General features: G+C 37.0%; 1 protein-coding gene across 2 annotated transcripts in view; it reads right to left on the bottom strand.

The window, feature by feature from the left end:
* Window positions 1-20521, bottom strand: part of RGS7 (regulator of G-protein signaling 7) — a 147987-nt gene that overhangs the window by 28345 nt on the left and 99121 nt on the right. For both annotated transcript variants that reach the window (XM_009997572.1, XM_009997573.1), the window contains exons 8-14: window positions 16434-16508; window positions 15266-15364; window positions 14477-14538; window positions 13028-13138; window positions 12242-12367; window positions 4055-4241; window positions 463-552 (exon numbers count right to left, since the gene is read on the bottom strand). In XM_009997572.1, coding sequence (XP_009995874.1) covers window positions 463-552; window positions 4055-4241; window positions 12242-12367; window positions 13028-13138; window positions 14477-14538; window positions 15266-15364; window positions 16434-16508 — 750 coding nt within the window. The remainder of the gene's footprint in view (window positions 1-462; window positions 553-4054; window positions 4242-12241; window positions 12368-13027; window positions 13139-14476; window positions 14539-15265; window positions 15365-16433; window positions 16509-20521) is intronic.

Below are 20521 nucleotides of genomic sequence, written 5' to 3'. Positions count from 1 at the left end.
CCTATATTTATAGCTGAAATTAGAAGTTATTCATACCAATAAGATTGTTTCTAAACACATTCTGTAGCTCTTATACGTGGAATAAAGAGAACAACAATTATTACATAAGCAAACTTGCAAACATGAAAGACTATTCTTCTGGGATTTTATTTTATTTTTTTAATGTATTTGTAAAGCACTTTGCAATTTAAGGTGCTTCATAACAGAGAAAACAGTACAACATGGGATGTAAAAATAAAAATAAGTTTTGCTAGATTAACTTATTGAAACATGCCCGCATGCAGGATATATACACATATATGTATATTGAATTCCTGTGTGTATGTGACCCTCCAAACACGCCAAGCTGGTCACCTACCAGATATCCAGTTGCACTGGCACAGGGGAGAGAAGACTGAGTATTGTTGCAAACATAACCACCGCTTTGCACAGTGGCAAGACAAAGGCAAGATGGACCAATACCTTTTTCTTGGCCTGTAGCAGCTCCTGGTAGGCACTGGATCGTATAAAACGAGGATAAGAATCACTTTTCATCAGTTTGTAAATGTGCTCCTGAAAGGGAAAGAAGGAGCTGTTACTCCCACCAAAGACAATATCCGTAAAATGGAAGGCAATCCCATAGGTTTTAGTTGGGAATGCACACCAGCCGGCACTGTTTTGAATAGCAAGTCTGACAGGATAGCAGGTTGCAGTTCTGAAGCTAAGGCTGAGCTGCTCTCTGCTCTTAAAGCAGAAATCACAACCATTTGTTATGTATAAAGAACTCATCACACCATTCCTGTTTCCACTACGGAATAATTTTCCTAAGAACTTATAACCAAGTTTTAGCTTAAGGCCTTGTTTTAAACCTCCCTTACATTCACCAGTTTAGCTAAGTGACTAAATCAGGAGCTGCAGATCATTCCTCATCAGACTTTCTGGACGTCCTTTTCTGACTTCACAGGCTGGGAAAAGGTAAGAGGTTTCTAATTCAGCATCATAAATAAGTGCTTAAGTTAAGAAGGATATTCCCTGGCTACTCTCGAAAGCATCCTTTGACAGATGTTTATTCTGCTATCCAGCTGACAACGTAGAAAGGAAAACACATATGCAAATTGAAAAACAGCTCCAGGCTAATCTAATTTCCAAGTTATTTATTCTCCCAAGGCATATGAAAATTTTGAAACACTTATCCAGAAAAAAAATTACACAGGCAGTTTATATAGCTTTTATTTTTGGAGCATTTTCATTTCTGTAAATTAAGAAAAACTAAAAATCTTTGATGTTGGACACTTTATAATTCTAGTTCTAGATATAAAGTTAGGAAAGAGATTTGTAGAAAAAACAATATGAATAGGAAATACTAAAAATATTTTTAAAACATCCACTGAACTGTGTTAGTTTTTGTTTCATTTTTTATGCAAACTGTATCTTTTAGTATAGGAAACTTATAGAATGGCAATCAGGAAACAGCAATTAAACTGTAAAGCAAATACTGTTTCTCAGCTTAGTACTGCATAAAATTAGTGAATAGAAAAAAAACCCATCAAACCACTTTGTTTGAAACTTATGGCAAGGTAAAATTAAAGCAAATTTTAAATTGTTGTTGTATTAGAAATATTAGAAATTACTCTAAGTGTCTTTCATTGAATTTCTTGCACTAATCAGACACATTCTGGTGTATATTCAGAATTGAGGCTGGTTCATTTGAGGAATTTTTATTCCACTCAGTTTCTACAAAAGCAGCCCATGCAGCCAACAGAGAGCAGAAAGAGCTCTGCTCCCATTGTACATATTAAGGGTGATGAGCATATAAATGTTGTCAAAAAACAAACCTGGTTTGACAAGGGGCAAAGGGTGCAATCTGGTGCATAGGAGGCTTCACATAAACATGAGGAAAACCTTTTTCACTGTGAGAGTGTCAGAGCACTGGAACAGGATGCCCAGAGAGACTGCGGAATCTCCTTCTCTGGAGACTTTCAAAACCCACCTGGACATGTTAATGTGTGACCTACTCTAGGTGACCCTGCTGTGGCAGGGGGTTTGGACTAGATGATCTTTCGAGGTCCCTTCCAACCCCTAACATTGTGGGATTCTGTATGATTCTGTGAAAAGCAAGAATAAATTATGCTCTATTAGTAATGTTAATGGACACATTAGTCAAGAATTGAGGCTGGATGTTATTTAGCACAACTGGTCTATTTTCACTTGTGTATTACTCTCATTTGACATGGAATTCCATGGTGCCATCTTTCAAGTTCAGAAATGCTCTGCAAAACATTTTTAACCACAATTAAATCACCTGGCAACTGACAGAACAACTTGTAAGTGGTTTCTTTCCCAGCTGGCAGGCCATAAAAAGCCTTCTGCAGCGGCAGAGCCCTACTCCTCAAAAACCCTGCAACTCTCTAAGGTCCTCAAGCTTCAAGTCAGACAAAGGAAGGTACCATATGCCCCCTTTTCCCAGAGAAACTGAGGCTTCCAGGTTCAAGTTGTATACTGAACTGGACCTAAAAACAGAGGTCTAACAAGAAGAAAAGTTCTGATTGCATAAAGACTGAATAATCCTTGTCATTCATAAATGAAGGGGGAAAAAAAAACACAACAGAGATCTGAAAGTAAAATTGTATTGAAATTTTATACTTAATTTTGAAAAAAAATACTGAATATTGGCAAGGAATTTAATTTTCCTCTACTGACACAAGTGCAAAGACTTTTTTTTTTTTTTTTTTTTTAATCTTTAATCTTTCTAGATGGCTTATTTGTGTAATTTATGTCTTTGCTATACACCGCATTCCTAAATCTCCAGAGCATTAGCAGATGCAAGTGAAAACTGTGTGTTTGGCTTAATGCAGAGTACTTCAAAACCTTGAGTATGATCCTGAGTGTCTAGGTTGCTATTCTCATAACAGCAAAATGAAAAGACGGTAGAATTATTTCTGCTCTTATTTAGGGCAGAGGCACTTTCCCAAAAAGTAGGAAGTCCTGATTTAATTCCCTGCTCTCCTCCATGGGACGTGCAGCAGCATCTCCTGACTCCCAAGATGATGACCCAATAATCAAGCTATAAGAAATCTGCAGGGATATGATCTCAATCTCTCCTTTTGACACAATTTCACTTTGCGTTAATAATTAAATTTTCATCACTGGGCTGCTGATGAAAAAGGAAGGATGGCACCAGTTCTACTATTTTTACTATGAATCCAATTATTTTCTATTGCTTTTCTCAGAAGCTTGCAAAGATGAAATACTAAGTTATAAGCCACATGAAGAGTTGCATTTAATAGAGAAGTACTTGTTTTTCCCTATGAGGAAACCAGAACTTTTAAACTTTTATTTCCCATCTCAAAAACAGAAGTATTTGCGCAAATCTAACTCTGGTCAAAATTATCCTTTGATGCTGGTATTCAAATTGTGCCTAAATCAGACTCCTCAAAGTAAAATAAGACATTTATAGACTGTTCTTTACTGCTGTAATACTGATTATTGAGCAGCAGATCTTTAGGATGTTTACCCAATGTTGTGTAGATAGTAGTTTAATAAGGTATAGCATATACAACACCCATGAAATACAAAAATATTGCAGAAGCTGTTACAAAATGTTATTTTTCACATGGGTTGTATTCTTTTCATGATGGGAACCTATGACTCCTATATATGATAACAACACTCTTGGACACACATTGAGAGAACGGACACTGAGTCTGTATCTACAGAAGTCTTTCAGAGACAGATCTTGAGATCTAGAAATCAATGTGTGTGTGGAAGAAGCTTTTCACGTAATGTAACTGAATAAGAAAATTAAGAAAATAGGAACATGAATATATGTTTTTCACTGCACTATATGCTTTGCTTTATTTGAAGCCCACTTGAAGACTCTATGCCAAGCACAGAAGTTTAATGAAGAGCTTTACTCATAGGCCTCATGAATGAATGTTAGCCATTTGTATTGCCAAAATGGCATTTTAGGAACAGAGCATTACCAGTAAATTCCCAAATATAAACTATATTTGTATATAAACTTCACAAGCCAATATTCTATTTCAAATGTCCCTGAACAGGATCGCAAACTGACCTGAGCATCTTCAAATGTGTATCTTCCAGGGTCCTTTACATTCTGTGTAGTTTTATCATAACTTTTTGAATCTAGATTGATAGCGCTGGGTGCACCTGGAGCAAGAAATTCTTGCCAGATTTCTTGGACACGAGCAGGAACTTCACGGATAGGTCTCTTCTTCAGGTCTTCTACTGCTAACCAGAACCTATGGAACAATATAGCATCTTGACTTCCAATTCAGTAAAATAATTAACTGAATGTTCATACTCTTCTTTGCTCTTAAAAAAAAATAAATTAAGTAACTTAGGTCTCTCAAACACACACACACAAAAACATCTGTGATTTTAAGTCAGGATCAATATTCTGGTATATTGTCTCAGGCAATCAATTCACCTTAAGAAGCAATTAATGCAAGGGTCTTAATGAGACAGGTGGGAAATCCTTCATTACTTATGTATGGGTAACTTGCTTATGGGAAGTTTTCCATTTAACTGGAATTAAACTGAGATTTCATTTCACCTGAATCACAAGAGTTATATCTTTTATAAAGATTTATAAAGTTATATCTTTTATAAAGATTTATAAAGTTTTATCTTTTATAAATCTACTGATTTTTCACAGTCCTTCAGAAGCTAAAAAGAACTTATTTTCTAGCTATCTACACAAATCTCCCTGATGTCTGATGAACTGATGAGTCCTGATGAACTATAAACTGTGTAAATGTAATTTTTTACTATTACTCCACAAATCATGTACAAACTGGAAAAGCACGTGCTTTGCCAGCTATAATTTATTTTTTTCTTCAGCATTGCATTTCAATGCACATTTTTACTAAGATGGTGAATGGAAGTGCTCATTCTCTATTCTGCTGCTGAGCAAACCAACATCAGGCAGCCACATACAGTGCCAGCCAGCTCAATGTCTCCTTACTGTCTGGAGCAGGACTAAAAAGGTCTTGAGGTCTTTGTGATCACAGCCAGCTAGCTAGCTATAAGCTTTGATAATCACTTTTCATTTGTTATTATGATTGTCTTATCATTGTTTCTTCTAAGGGTGTTCAGACTTACCACACAAAATTATTCTAAATTCAACTAGGATCCCATGCTTAGACATGGTGCAAACCACTTAGTTCCTCCTCCTCCTCTGCCCTGAGAGCTCAGCTAAAGATAGACTTTGTTAAATATGCAATATATACCATTGCAAGTTTTCCTTATTGTTTAGATACAGCTGATCCTATAAAAAAAAATAAGCTGAACCCTGAAGTGCTGAAAGGGTACCCCTTTGTGGTGGAGTGTGATGCAGTGTGGTGCCACCCTGCTTACACTGTGTGGCCAAAAGGATCTCTCTTAGCTTAAACAGGGATGGGATAGGGAAGAGGAATAATCGAACTGTACTCAGACAACCCAAGAAAGCAAAATCCAAATTCTAATACAGGTACCACAAAAACTCTTAAGAGAGGACAGTAAAGCATGGCAAAGAAAACCTTAGAGTATTCCTTCTATAAGGCAATCCTCACTTGAGTTGATATACCTTCCAGGACATAATTAGTGTTTCACAGTCCTGTTTTGAAACTCCTTTGTAGCACAGATGGAAGGAGCCTGTACTCATTGCTCACAAGACTTTATCGTCAGCTTCATTCTACTGAGATTACTATTCTAGGTACTTCTATACCCTCTGATTCCCATAGCATCTAAACACAATCTGTCTATTCACAGAATGGTTTGGGTTGGAAGACTCCTTAGAGATCATCTAGTTCCAACCCCACTGCTATGGGCAGGGACACCTTCCGCTACTGATCCCTCAAGACTCTCCAAAAGACAGAGAAGTAATATTGTCCCAGTTTGGCAAATATATTAATAATGTAATAATGTACAGTGGTTTCTCAGAGGCCACAAAGGGAGTCTCTGACAACTGAAGTACTTCTGTTTCAAAAAATATGGGTAGCATCACTTGTCTCAGTGAACTGCAATGTGAATTGAACGAAAATTTACACAGAGCCTGGGGACATATCCTGAGAATGTGATGGCAATGCAGTAAGAATAGAGGCCTCATAACTCAAGTTTAAAAAATGCACAGCTCACAAACTCTAATTCAGTTCCTTCTGTCAAATTTGGGCAACCTACTCTGGTTTCCTTAAGCTGCTTTTGATATTTGCATTTAAAAGTGTATATCCTGCAGTGCTATCCCCTTCAAATGCATCTTCTGGGACTGACTGACTACTCGTGTACCCAAGTCAGGTAAGAAATAGAAAAATGAAAGGGAAGGATGTTCTTTGTAAACACACATTTTCCATCACCCTGCAGACATCCTGAGGATCTAGTTCAAAGCTGTCATATTCTTGTTTGTTCCATTAAATCACTGCCAGTACTTCTGGAAGTCACCACAAACATGCCTTAGGATGCTATTTTATTTTGCAAGTGAACTGCTTCTGTATAGTAAGTTGGATGCAATTATGGAGAAATCAATGGGAGATAAATTTAGCTTTGTTGAAGAAGAATTCAACTTCCAGCATAGAATAGGCAGGTCGTGTAGACACCTCCTTATGGTCTGAACACCAGCTCTTTGATAGATTAATTTTATTTTACCCTTTTAACATTAGCATTCTAAAGCCCAATTGAATATGTGAGGTTCTAAATATAGAAACCTCCATAAAAGTGGGAAGAAAAGGCTGATTTCTGTGGTGTGTTATGTCTAGGATGCTTACTCCACAGCCAACATACATTTTAACATTTTAATATACTTAGTGATCTTTCAAGAAAAAAATGCCTGCCCTTATCCCACAGAGAGTTAAAGTCAAATATGCAAAGTTAGTAAATGCCAAAAATAAGGCTGCCACTTCTTACATTTTCAAAAATAACTTTTTGAATATCCCATGGCAACCAAGAGCACAGATGAATTTGAAATTAAGTCTGCAAGACCTCAGCACTGGGCCTGGAATCAGAAGAGCTCTCTGTTCCCTTTTACAGCTCTCTGCCTCGTGAGACTCCTGCAGCACAGAGCATGCAGCGTGCAGCAGTAAGTATGTGCAAGGGCAGGAGAGGGGAGAGGGTGGACCCAGCTGCATTTTTCAGACAGTGATACACACAGACTTAGTGCTACTTGGGGAAGGAAACTCTCTGCCCGTGGATGAAGCTGTGTCTCCTGTTGGTGGAGGTTTGCTTTTGACATAGAGACCCTATCTAGAAGTTACTTAGTACCATTGGAACAGAGGTCTGAGTAGCTGGGTGTAAACCTCTCTGCTGCCTTCTGTCCCAGCACTTGGGCTGCCACAGGCTGGGTCACACGCTACGTCACGCACCAGACGTGTATCTGAGTGAGAGTGTCTAGCATAGAACAGTCATACATCCAGCCACATGACATGGCAAAACACATGTTGCAAGACATCTGGGGATTACGTCCTCCAGCTGGATTACTTTCAAAGTGAGAGTGGCTTTGCCAGATATATAGCACAGCTGCAACATGGCTACTGTCCCATTAACTGACCTAAATGTCAGAGGCAGCCACCAGCAGGTCCCAGATCAAGCTAATCAGCTAAAGTTAGCATATAGCACTGAATACTCAGTGAGAGAAAGGCTGCTGTGATTCTTCAATAAGTGTGTGATGTTTAGGCAGAGTGTGGAGCCAGCGATGTAAGAATTGTTCAGGCTTTGCACCTAGTGCATATGACAAGTCAGAGAACAGACCTTTCCAGCTAAAGCAAGAAAAGCCTTTATAAAATCTATGGTGAAAATCAGCTAATGCTTTTCGAGGGGTAGGAAAGGCTACTCTGATTCTTAGAGTCCACCTTCTTGCCCAGTAGAACTCCAAGCTTCAAGACATAGCAGTTCTGAAGGTCTTCAAGAAAATGACAGAGAAAACCATTAAATCTTGCAAGTAGTTCCTTCTCATATAATCTGCAGAAATGCGAACATTCCAGGGACTTGGAGTTTAAGCTTGAATCAGAATGAGAAATGAGGCACAGGTGATTTCAGCCTTGAGGATTGAATTTCATCAAGTTATTAGCACCCGAAACAGAGTCTCATAATCAACATTACCAGTGCTGTGTGGGAAAGCGTCATTACCAACACTTCTGTTCAGACTTGCAGGACAGACATCAAGGACAATTAATCATTCTTTGTGGTTTGTAACATGCAGAACTCTCTCCTCCACCATCAGTGAAGACAGAAATGTCAAGAATGGTGATGAGCGATAAAGAGCAAAAAAGTGAAACAGGTTGGATTAAAAAGAGAACTTAAACTCTTGTAGCACTGTCACTGTTCTCTAGTAAAAGCACTGTTACAGTGATAATAAAATAATAGAAAGAACCCCTTGAGTAAAACATAAAATTACTAAAATAATTTGTAGGCAACACTGCAAATTTTTAGTAGTTTATATGTGGGGTTTTATTTTTATTATTTTTTTTCTACAGGATATCCTTGAAGCCTTTAGCTCCAGTACAGAACACTTCTACAACTTAAATTGATGAGTCCAAAATAAACACCTCACAAAATCTCAGCTTGCAAGGGATGGTTGGAGAAAATGGAGAGAAAACGCCTAAATCTAGTTAACTCCTTAATCCCTCTCTTCTTTTTCTGGACAACCAGAACTCAAAGCCCCTTTTCCCTACTTTCTCACACATTATGTGAGCTAATAAATGAGGATGGAAGGAAGGAGTAATGATCCAGTGGCTCTTCCTTCTGCGCATCATGGAAGATGTCCTGTCACCACTGTCCCTTCACTAACCTAGGAGGCTTTTGCAGTATTAATACTGTCTTGGAGATAACACCTACTGCAAAACAGCATAATGACTTGGATGGGTTTCAGATTGGCAGGCCTGAAACTATTTAGATATTTACAGGCTGCATTTTTTACAAAAAAAAAAACACACTTGGGAGCCAATGTACAGTCAGCATATGAATATCACCTTTCCAAAGGATTCTGCAGCACTACAGACAAAAGAAGGATATGGAGAGGACTGAGGATGAAAGAAATCAGGTCTCCAGGTAACTACATTGCAGTAATACTCATTTCACTATCTCACTCTCTTTGTCCTTTCCAGTCCTTTTCCAGTGCTTGGATAGCTTTGTGACCAAGCTCAGTAGTACTGGATAATGCTCAGACTTACAGCTTGTGAATTTTAAACAATGGTCACCGATTTTGTAATAGACAGTGAGAATTTTACAAAGCTATTATACAAATAATGTGTTACTTTAGCTATTTATTCGGTGTAGTAAGCAACATGCAAAACAATCCCTCCAAAAAAATCTACATGGTAACAAGAGAGTACAAGTCATAGCCTGTGTTAAATGAATGCAGAATCCAATCTTGGTGTTGGCAAATCACACTGAAATGAAGCTACCACACTGACAGCACTGCTTACACAGTTTTACTCTTCTGCTATGCTTTGCAACACCCCTTTAGATAGTGACACACTATTAATCCCAATTTACAGGCCAAGAAAATGCACAGAGATACAGAGCAAGAAGGTGAAACCTGGTTGCATTCCTTATCATTGCACAGTTCTTAGTTTTAACTCATGGCTCAAGTTTCTTTATCCCTGTTCTGCTTCTTCAGCACCTACATTAACTAAAAACAAGATTCACAGCCAGCTTAGACACACTTGGTCCAAGTTAATGAAACAGTAACACAAGGACTTTTAGCTACTTAAGATAATTGCACTGGAACAGAAAAGGTATTTCTGGTAGATTTGTAATTTCTCATTTTTGGCATTCCACCAAAGTGAAGTGTGAGACTTCTAATTGACTAATACTGAATCTTTCTGTAGTGTCTGCAGCCCCCTGCTGTATCCTGTGTACTGTGCTTGGTAGCTTGAATCCAGGGTGCCAGCTATCTATCCTGCTGTAGGTCTGATGGTGCTTGTTGTAAATGTTATCATTATTAGATCTGTAAAAGGACAAGAGCAAGCTACTGACCAGAGTTCACTTTGTTGCAGTGGGAAGATTTGGATGGAAGGAAATCTTTTTCTCAAGGTCACTGTCAAATCCTCAAAAAACATCCAAAAACCCCAAATTGCCACAGTGGGGTTAACAAGTGAGCAAAGAAATTAGTGGTCTTCTAAATTTAAGGTTTGTTCAGAAGCAATGCTCAAAATCCTCAAGCTTTTAATTTCTGATACTGAGATCTGTAACATTTTGACTCGCATAAATAAGCTTTACAAATTCATGCTCTGTGACCTGGCTTTACTACACAACCCTAATGGTGGATTGATTTCCTCACAGTTTGAGAGTTCATAAACATAATCCTGAGCTTGTAAGAAAGTTTTCCTTCAGTTAATCATCACAGCACCTTCTTTGTGCAAGTTTGATCTCCTGCCTGATCATTCCCAGGGACAGCCTTTAAGCTCATATTCACCACTGTTCAGATATTGTAGTATATAATACAAACATAAAAACCTAGAGACAGAAGAGTAGATGGCATGGTAAGGAATCAGCTCTGAATAAACATATCTATGGAATTTTTCTGGATCAGTCACTTGCAGTTTGCCTGTGGTCAGTGTTGTAAACATGATTAAACAAAAGGGCAAGGGATTACACAGGTAACAGTCTAGTTGGCAGTGACAAATCAATCACAGAAAAGCACAGAAACTGCAACACACTTTGGGCTGGATAGGTTCGTGTTTGAACAGCTGCTCTGCACAAGGCATCACCAGGCTTTTAGTTTTAAAATAAAAAAAAAAATCTTTTCTGGCATTATTCCAGTTTGCCTGTGGTCAGTGTTGTAAACATGATTAAACAAAAGGGCAAGGGATTACACAGGTAACAGTCTAGTTGGCAGTGACAAATCAATCACAGAAAAGCACAGAAACTGCAACACACTTTGGGCTGGATAGGTTCGTGTTTGAACAGCTGCTCTGCACAAGGCATCACCAGGCTTTTAGTTTTAAAATAAAAAAAAAAATCTTTTCTTGGCATTATTCTGATTTTTAAAATTGCGTTTAACCACTTGGATTTTTTAGTTAAAAAAAATAAAAAATAATCAAACCCTGTATCTGTCACTAATGAAGTTATAAACATAGACATACAGGCCAGGACATATCTCCATGGGGATAATGGCAAATAAATCAGTTGAAACATATCATGCAGTCTAGAGTATCTAATATACATTTGTGATAGAAAAGTCAATGTTTGAATATGAACATGGTCAGCAACTTAGAGAAGTCCATCTCCAATAGTTCTGCTGACAAACTTAAACTATGCAGCATTTATGAACCACTACACAATGCTAAAGGCCTCTTTCAAGATGCTACATAAATGCAACCTAGTATGAATGAATATTCTGCACCACTTTGGAGTGAGAACTGGCATAGAAAAAAGTAGTTCAGGATCCTTCTGAATTCTAGAATGTGTGATTCGCATTCTAGATAGGATTTCATACTCCTTATGCTATTGATGAATGGGAAGCAATACACATGACATCTGACAAGAAGGTGGAATGAAAATAAAAATATGTTGCACATCCTTTTGAATTATGCAGTTTGACTTGCCTATAGAAAGGCTGTTATTAGTACTTCTGAAATAATCCTTATGGAAATATAGCTTCCTTAGAACAGCAACAACAAAAGCATGTTGTTAGTCAATGGAAGGACTATAGTTTCTAAAAATAAAATAATTGTTCTTCCTCACTTAAAAGTAATTCTGTATATAGATACTTAAAAAACCCCTACAATTTAAGCTTCATACACTTTAAATTTTGCACTTAGTGAGGAATCTGAGAGCTAGCTGTCACGCTACTACTGTTGTGTCAGACCCAAAAGTACTAGAATTGGTGATTTTCAAAAGACCAATGATCCCCAGAAAACTGACCAACAGTGAAAGTCTGTGAATTTTACTTTCAAATCCCATACTATTTTTTTAAACAAATTACCTTTTTTAATTGAACTGTTCTCATAATATTGGACTTAATAAAAGATACTGAACCAGCTTTCAATGGGTCAATGTTTTAAACCTGTTTATTAAAATTAGCTGAGAAAAAAGCTCTTAAATGGCTAGTTTGATCAAAAGTTGGACATGAATAAGAAAATACGCTTCCTGTGAGTGTGTGCTAACTATATCCATCTTTCCCTCAGCCTGAATTTGGGAGCAGGCAGCAATCTGCATAAATGGATTCTGAAGGAAAGAGATGGGGAAATTTTTGAAGGAATCAAGAAATTTAAAAAAAAAAAAGGTATTTCACAACCTATTGGAAAATAAAGTCCCTCCCATTTACCTTAAATTTTCTGAACTGAATTCCGACTCCAGGAATTTGAGAAACTGCTCTCTTCCCACAGGGTCTTTCAAAGCTTCATCCATGCCAAAACCCCACCGTTTCACCCTCTGCTGTCCTGGCTCTTTGCTACAGAAGTGAAAGCAACAGAATTTACAATCAGCAATACTTCACTATTCTAATACTCTATGTTCATAACATGGACTAAGTAGTAAAGTTGAACTACAGATTTCTCACCCTCCAGAGTATTCATATAAGAGAATCATAAAATGGTTTGGGTTGGAAGGGACCTTAGAGATCATCTAACTCCAACCCCCCTGCATGGGCAGGGACACCTCCCACAGACCAGGTTGCTCAGAGTCCCAGCCAGCCAGGCCTTGAACATTTCCAGGGATATGATATCTACAATATCCCTGGGGAGCCTGTTGCAGTGTCTCACCTTGTCTGTGCAACATTCAGAGATGAGCAACCAGGCCATTAGTGCTTACACAGGATGAAGGTAATTCACATACATTTACACAGAAGATCAAGGACTTCCAACCAGGAAATTTTATCAGATTTTACAAGGTGTCTTTTTTCCTCACAGTGGAACCCCAGAAATCGGTTACTGTAACTTTTAACACAGATTTATTAATCCTTAAACAAAACAGTAAAGATGGAAAGACCAAAAGGATCTTGCACTGCCCTTCTGCCTCAGTATTTCTCTGCAATACCTCTGTCTGAAATTGTGATGTTTCAAAAAAAGCCTGTTATATCTCTTGCCCCAAAAGAAGAAATAAAATTATATACCTTGTCTCCAGTTCCCAGAAAGTGGTGTCATCTGATATCCAAGGGTTTGAGGGATCAGGGGGCACAAGAAAAGGATCATATTCCAGATACTGCTCTGTATAAGCTAATAGACTAGGAAAACAAAAGCATCAAACATTGTAGTGTCAGGAGGTGAGGAAACCTGGTCAGGTTACTCCAGCTAATAAGGTGCCTTGTATCAACTGAGCCACAGAAACCAGCTGTGCACACACTCAGAAGTCAGCTACAAGCTCAGGTGAAAAAGGTTTGCTCAAGACTCTTAAAAGTGGACCCCGGAAGAAGGAGTGATGGCTCAGGTCTTATCAAGTGATGAAATGAAAAAAGCTCAAGACTTTGTGATACTTCTACACAGCTCCTTTTAGGGCTACTTTAGGCACTAATTAATTAAATCAAGTAAACCTCTTCCACATTTGCTTTCATAAAGGAACATGTTTTATACTTCTATAGTTTTAATTATCAGTTCCTCTAAAATCTGTTCTAAAACACTGCATCCTATTCAGGTTATATTTATTGGCCCCGCAGCAGCTGGGACTCTATTTTTCCTCTTTTAAATACTGTTAATATTTTTATTATTTCCTAATCCAACTGCACTTCTCCCAAGTTTATTGCTTTCAAAAACTGACAAGAGAGGAAAAATATTATTATTTTTTTTTCATTCTATTTATGTTATATTATTTACTGTTAAATAAACACAAATTCTTTACCAGGTCTCTTGATAAATATGTTCGTATGTGCATGCATACAACACATACATAAGTAGACACATATGCATAACTGTATATGAGAGGATGAAGAACCATTTGAATTTGGCTTAATTTCCTTTAATAAGCCTCATGGAGCTTGACTTTCTGCAATTTTCGCTGTCTTTGATGTATAAGACAGAGCCTTCCTTTTCTTCAGCTCTTCTCTACCTAAGTTGCCATTAGTCTCTCTGAGCTGCTTCTTGTTTTATTTACTTTCTAGTCCCTTCCTGACAGATTTTGGTCTTATTTGGAGAAAGATTCCTACTAGTCTTATATCCTCTGATCTGAAGTAAGCTCAGACTCATTTTGTGCAAGCACCGAGTTCCTCACCCAGCCAGCTCTGCCAGTCAGCTCCATTGCTTCAGCAGGGATTGCTCTTCTGAAATATCAAAATAACTGCAGACCTACTTCCATTTAAGCCTCCCTTCCAACGCAAGGTGAAACTTGTGACTACTTGGTCAGAGGCTCTTCAAGTCACTCTTGGTTCTATCAGAAACATATCATGGAATATCTGGCCATCTTTTATCAATAAAAGAACGTCATACCTCCCACTTAAAGTAAACTCTCGTAAGATTTTTCTGTGACACCTGAGCTCTTTTGTCTCTTTCTTTGAAGCTATTTCATACTGACATTTTCCCAATAGGTATGAGTCTAATTGAAAAAACAGAAGATGTGACAATATACTTACCTCTCTGCAACTTTTGACATTTTTAATCTATGTCTGTCTAATTGCATTTGCCAGTGCTTAATCTGCAAGAAAGGAAGGCAAAGTGTGTTATGAGTAATACATTGCTTGATTCTACTTCTATAACTTTTTAATTAGGGCTCTAATTTAACCTTCATTTATCCTACGGCACAAAAAAAGAATTATATCTGAGTTAAAACAACATTCCACTGGTGTAGTTCTAAAATAAATTTTCATCAAAGAGAAAAGATCATACAGACAAAAAAAATAAAATAGCATTTTCCCTAATGGTTCATCAACAGAAATCCAATTAGCCTTTTCTTTAAGTTTTTTGGAAGAAAACCACTAAATCTTCAGACATTTACCTTCCCCCAATTCTAACAACTCAGGAAAGATTAATGAAGCATGAGATGTAGATAAATGTATGTATCCATCCATTCATACATGGAGAGGCAAACATACCCCTGAATTTCCAATCAGTGTTAAAAGGAAGAGAGAACTGTCTACTGCTAAATGGGCTGATGGGCCTAGCTATGCAACAAACCCACTAACTGGACTGTTGCTAAATACCTTTAGCTGTTTTAATCAAGTTACAAAAAGAGTCAGGTTTTGTCTCATTCGTTTTAATGGAAGTTACATACCTAAATCCGTATATCCTGAAAAAAGGTTACAAAGCATTTGCTAGATTTTCTCTGAGCATACTTCCCAGTTGTTGTTGTGGTTTTTTTTGTTTAATACCTACTTTCCTAGAAATTTCATTTACAAGTACATGTTTGTAGTTATTTTGCAAACCTCTTGGTGAAGTTCGTCTTCTGTGGGTGGCTTAGTCTCTGGTACTGGTGTGTGGGTAGGGCTGTGACTTCGAATGTCATTTTGTAAGCCGTAGACAGACTACACAAAAAAATATGGAACAATAATAGTTGCTTTCAGACAATGTTTTCCCCACATACCCATAACAACTGTGATGTTTAAGTACAGTGTACTCAAGAAGTTAGCCAAGATCGTCTTTTTCTAAAGAAAATGCAAATAAGCCATGCAGTCAGATCAAACTGTGCTTCTATACCACAGTGTACAAGAAAGACTCCCCAAATCCCACAATTTCAGTGTCATAGCACTCAGGATCTACTTTGATTATGTATCTATATTAACAGCATAGTAAGCATGGGGGATGACACTGAACGGCAGCTATTACAGTAAGTGGAGTGGAAAAGAAGAAAGAGTATCCTGAAAGGTAGACTATCACAATGTATTATCTGGACAACTTCCAAATTTGCAATTACTGTTTGGTAAATTACAATAATCTGGAACTTTCAGCACCATAAATAAACTAAGATAAAGCTTTCTCTAAATTCATTCTCCTTTTAAAAACATATTTTTTCCATGAGTTGATATGAAAATATACCTTAAAGGCAGTACTTCAAAGTTGGAGTCAAACTACATTATTATGATACAAAGGATTTGAAAGAAATTCCAACCCATCTGTGCATCCCTAGAGTGCTGCTCATGTCTGAGTCCTAATTTAGATGAAGCAAATTTCCTCCACAATTTCTGGTCATCCATTTGGGGCATAATTGTAAATTAGAGACACCTTCTACATTAACCAGGACAAGAACTGCTGTTACAGTTTACACTACATTTTTAATGTATTTTTCTTTTATTACTGACAGAAACATTTTTAACACACTTATTTCAATCAACTAAATAACACGAAAAAGCATGGGCAAATAGATTTCATTTTCATATTCTTTGTGTATTTCTCCAAAGCCTTTCTAATGTGATAGCATTTACTTAGTATTAGCAAATGTGTTTATATTAATTCATTTAAGAGCTTATGAAATAACAACATATGTTCATGTATTTGTTCTTTGCAGCTGCAAGACAAAATTATTTTAAGAAACTACGGATCTTCATGCTATAAATTACCTCCACCTTCTGCTTTTGATATAATAGCAGTACTTACCTTTCTTGTTTTATGTGGATTTCTCATTCTTGAAGATTTTTTTATATCCACTTCAGTAGTGTTTACACATCCAGGCTATTAAAAGAAAAAGAGAGGAAAGTACAAGGATAAAAATCTGCAAAGGAACTCCATACTATTTTTGTTGTGATACTCCTTTTCAGTTTGTAAGGCTAAGAAAATAAATAACTAGAGATATATAATAACTTGAAGTCCTTCTGCAGGTGTACCTAAAACATAAATATGATAGAGTCTAAGGAAGCATCTAAAGTACCATTTTGTCTGCCTTATTATCAGAGAGACTCTTTCACTATTCAGCCTTATTTCCTGGACCCTATGATGGTTTTCAGGACAAGTTTTACTCTATGTATTTATGATGAAAGTACTGAAAGCAATGTACAGAGGAGCAGAAAATCCGTTTAAGACACACTTGCAGCATAGGCAGGTACTAATTCAAATTTAATTGCTATTGGCAGTATTTGGGAATTTTGGAGTGAGATACTGAAAACCACATATTTAGAGCTCATGACATCATGAATTTGAGAGAAAATAAATTCTCAAAATGACAGAAACTAATCACATGTTTCTGCTTTGGTTTTGCCAAGGAAGCCAGACAATGTGCATTCTAGCTATCCAGCAAAGAAGTATTGGCTGATCTAAGAAGAAAAAAAATAATAAAATTGGGCAATTTCCACCTCAGGCTCAACTCCCTTCAGGAGCATGTAGTTTTGGGTCAATTTTTTATAGATTATCATTTAAAAAAAAAAAAAAAAAAAGTTTAAAACAATGTGCCAAAGTGAGATTTGTTCCTTCAGAAAACAAAACAAACAAAGGAACAAACAAAAAAAACCCAGTAAAAAACTACAGGCCTCTTATTTATTTGGCCTTCAAAGATTCATTCTCACAGGGCTGTAGCATCCCAAAGGACACAAGTCCTCCAGTTTCTCCTAACTCATCTTTCTTTCACACTTCACTCTACACACTCTGCAGAAATCTCTTCTTTGCCCTTGCTGGAAACAACTACTACTAAGTGTTATTGTCTCAGTTGAGTTTTAACTATTGATTTCAGAGGGATTACATTTGCCAATGATAGCGTGGGAAGTACAAAATCTGCTCTCTACTGGGAACAGTTTCTAAGTGAAAGTAGGCTGTTTTTTTTTAAATGGAAGTAGCTAGATGTAGAATTTACTTGTCACACAACCAAGCTGGACTTATTAACACACTAATGATACAAGCTTTATCTTCTCAGCTTAATGTAGATGCTTGATGTGGCTGTGAATCTTCAGACAAGAGTTTTAAGCATTTCCTACATAGGCAGAGCTGAGAAACAAATACATTTCATTAAACAGGCCAATGTTATTTTACATCTGGAAAATCTGGAAAATATTTTAAATAACAGAATGATATTTTTTTTAACCTAGTATGATTTTAGACATATAAATAATGTGTTTTTTTATTTTAAAGTAATACATTAATGTGTGGCTGATCACATTACACTTGCAGTATAAACAGTTCTTCAACACTAAGAATAAAAATAGACACTTACATAATATTCTCAAGACTGCATCCGACATGCCTATTGACTCAGATTTGGCAAATACACTTTGTGCTTGTGAACAAAAATGGTAGTTTTAAACTCAGAACACGTTTTATTTTTCAAAGACAACAAAGGTTGAAAAATACAAAATCCTGCATGACATTCAATTTAAAGGCAGAAAGTAATTTCACAGGACAGTATCCTGAGATAGACAGTTAAAAAGAAAACAAAGCATTTACTTCAGGATTATGGCAGCAGCTGGCAGTCAGTAAAACATGGGCTTATAACACTATCTACAGCCCTTGAACACAGCCATTTAAATAGTAGGCACACTTACATAAGGCACAAACTGTTGTTTATTTAGTTTTCAGTTATAGTTTGTTAAAAGCATGTCCTAAAAATGGAGAAGGGGAAAAAAAAAGAAAACAAAACAGGAAAAAACCCACCAAAAAACCCAACTCAACCCCCCCCAAAACAACAAACAACAAAACCTAAAAACAGTGCATAAGCCTCATCTGAAACCTCTTATTTTCAACAATTTCAAGTCCACCAGCAGTAAATTGGTATGAACAGATGAAACTCCTTGCCCAGGTTAGTTATACATCAGAGCTGTGCAGATTGACTCAAGTGACACAAGAAATTCTGAGAGACTTGTAGGAATGAAACAGGTGAAGCTTTTGCTGGTTTGAAAGGGACCCAACCCAGTACTGACCTTCTACAGCATTCTTACTGACACCTGGCTGTTTGAAACCTCCCATGCTGAAGCAAAGCTGCTGTGGCATAACTTCAGCAGGGCCACTCACGAGGGCAGAAATGGGACCAAGGTGTGACTGAAAGGAAGATGACAGGAGAGCAGCAGCAGCAGCAGGAAGGTACAGGCAAGGAAATGTCAGGAAGCTTCAATGCAAAAATGAAGGCAGCTAAAGGGTGTATCACTACTCTGACAACATGGAGTAAAAACAGGAGTTTAAGATGTATATCACTATGTATTACCACTATACAATACTGTTCTCGTAATTTGATTTAAATTATATCACTGGAAGTACCTAATGTAATTGGGGCCACAATTAATGTTTTCTTCTCAACTGAAGAACATTTATTAAAATGATACTTTACATGAGAAGGATTTATTGTTTCCTTGGCACTGCCACACTTCATCTGTCAATTTTTAGGAATAAATATCAAACACCTTTTCAATTAAAACATACACAAAAGCTTGCATTATTTGAACATTTTGCCAGAATAACTCAGAATCTTTGTGGGAAAAACTTTGCCGGACAACATTTCATTTTATTCGTATGCCCCTATTAACATAATAAGTATGTGTTTGGATACAATTACATCCAGCTGTGTTTTCTTTCTGTGTTGCTTTTTAAACTGGACTTCCATAGTTCAAATAGTGAGATGCCTATCAGTGTGCTCTAGCTGCAAGATTCCCATTTAGTGTGTAATATATAATTTGCATACTAATGCTGTAAATAGTTTTCAAACAGATTTCCTGGAAGACTTGAAACCTCTTCCATATGTGTAAATAGAATGCTTACTTCTTTCAGAACTAATATTCTGTATGAAAACAGTTCCCCTTCTACACATATGATGGGAAGTCTTGTGACCTTGTTCAAATTATCATACAGCAAGATTACAAACAGGGTAGAATTTGGCCCTCATCTGTTTTTAAGTAGCTGGCTGAAAACCTGTCACATATTCAAAGGAAACAATTCTTTTCATCCATCTATTAGTATGCCCATATCTACAGTACAAATGCCATTGCATTCATTCACAGCAAAGGACATGTCAGTCCAGTCATGATACATTCACTGGTGAGATAAATGGATGAAGATAAATAATATAAACATCCACACAGCCAGAATCAATTGTTATCAATGCCTTTTTGTGTAAAAATCTCTTTGCTGTGATGTACTTGTAGTTCTAGTTAAGTGTGAAATCCTCAAGAGAAAGTAAACTAATGTTTATAATTATGTTAAGTTTTGATGTTTTTTTCTTTCTTAAAGAATATGGTGATTTGACTGTGAATCTACTTAAGCCAGAATAACCAGAAGTTTTCTTGTATCCAAGGCAAATACATCCATGTCTGTAGGAGGGAATAAGCTCATGCATTGCAACAGGCTGCGAAGTGTCTGTCTGTATTGCTGCTCTGTAGAAAATGATCTGAGGGAGAAGCTGAAATGAGTCAGCAGCATGTCCTTGCAGCAATGCAGATAAACTACATACCCAGCTGCATTAGCAATAGCATAACCAGCAGGCAAAAGAAGTGGTTATTTCTTTCTGCTCAGCATCGTGAGGATATGTATGGAATACCTAGACTAATTTTGGGCTCTAGAAACAACACAATAAATATATTCAAAACACAATAGTCCAGTAGAGGAACAGACTTTTTAAAGGGGGTTTGCAGAGCTAGACCTGTTCCACAGGTGCACTATGAAAGGACAGGAGACAATGATCAGAAATTGTAGTAAAGGCAATTCCAGGTATCAATAAATAAATATTCTTCATAATAAAAAGAAGAAGTTGCTTAAGAGAATCTCCATTCCTG

Source organism: Chaetura pelagica, unplaced genomic scaffold (assembly GCF_000747805.2).
Source record: "Chaetura pelagica isolate M959 unplaced genomic scaffold, ChaPel_1.0 scaffold235, whole genome shotgun sequence".
Lineage (NCBI taxonomy): Eukaryota > Metazoa > Chordata > Aves > Apodiformes > Apodidae > Chaetura > Chaetura pelagica.
The sequence above is the reverse complement of the archived record's forward strand: the minus strand, read 5'-3'. Positions and strand labels throughout refer to the sequence as shown.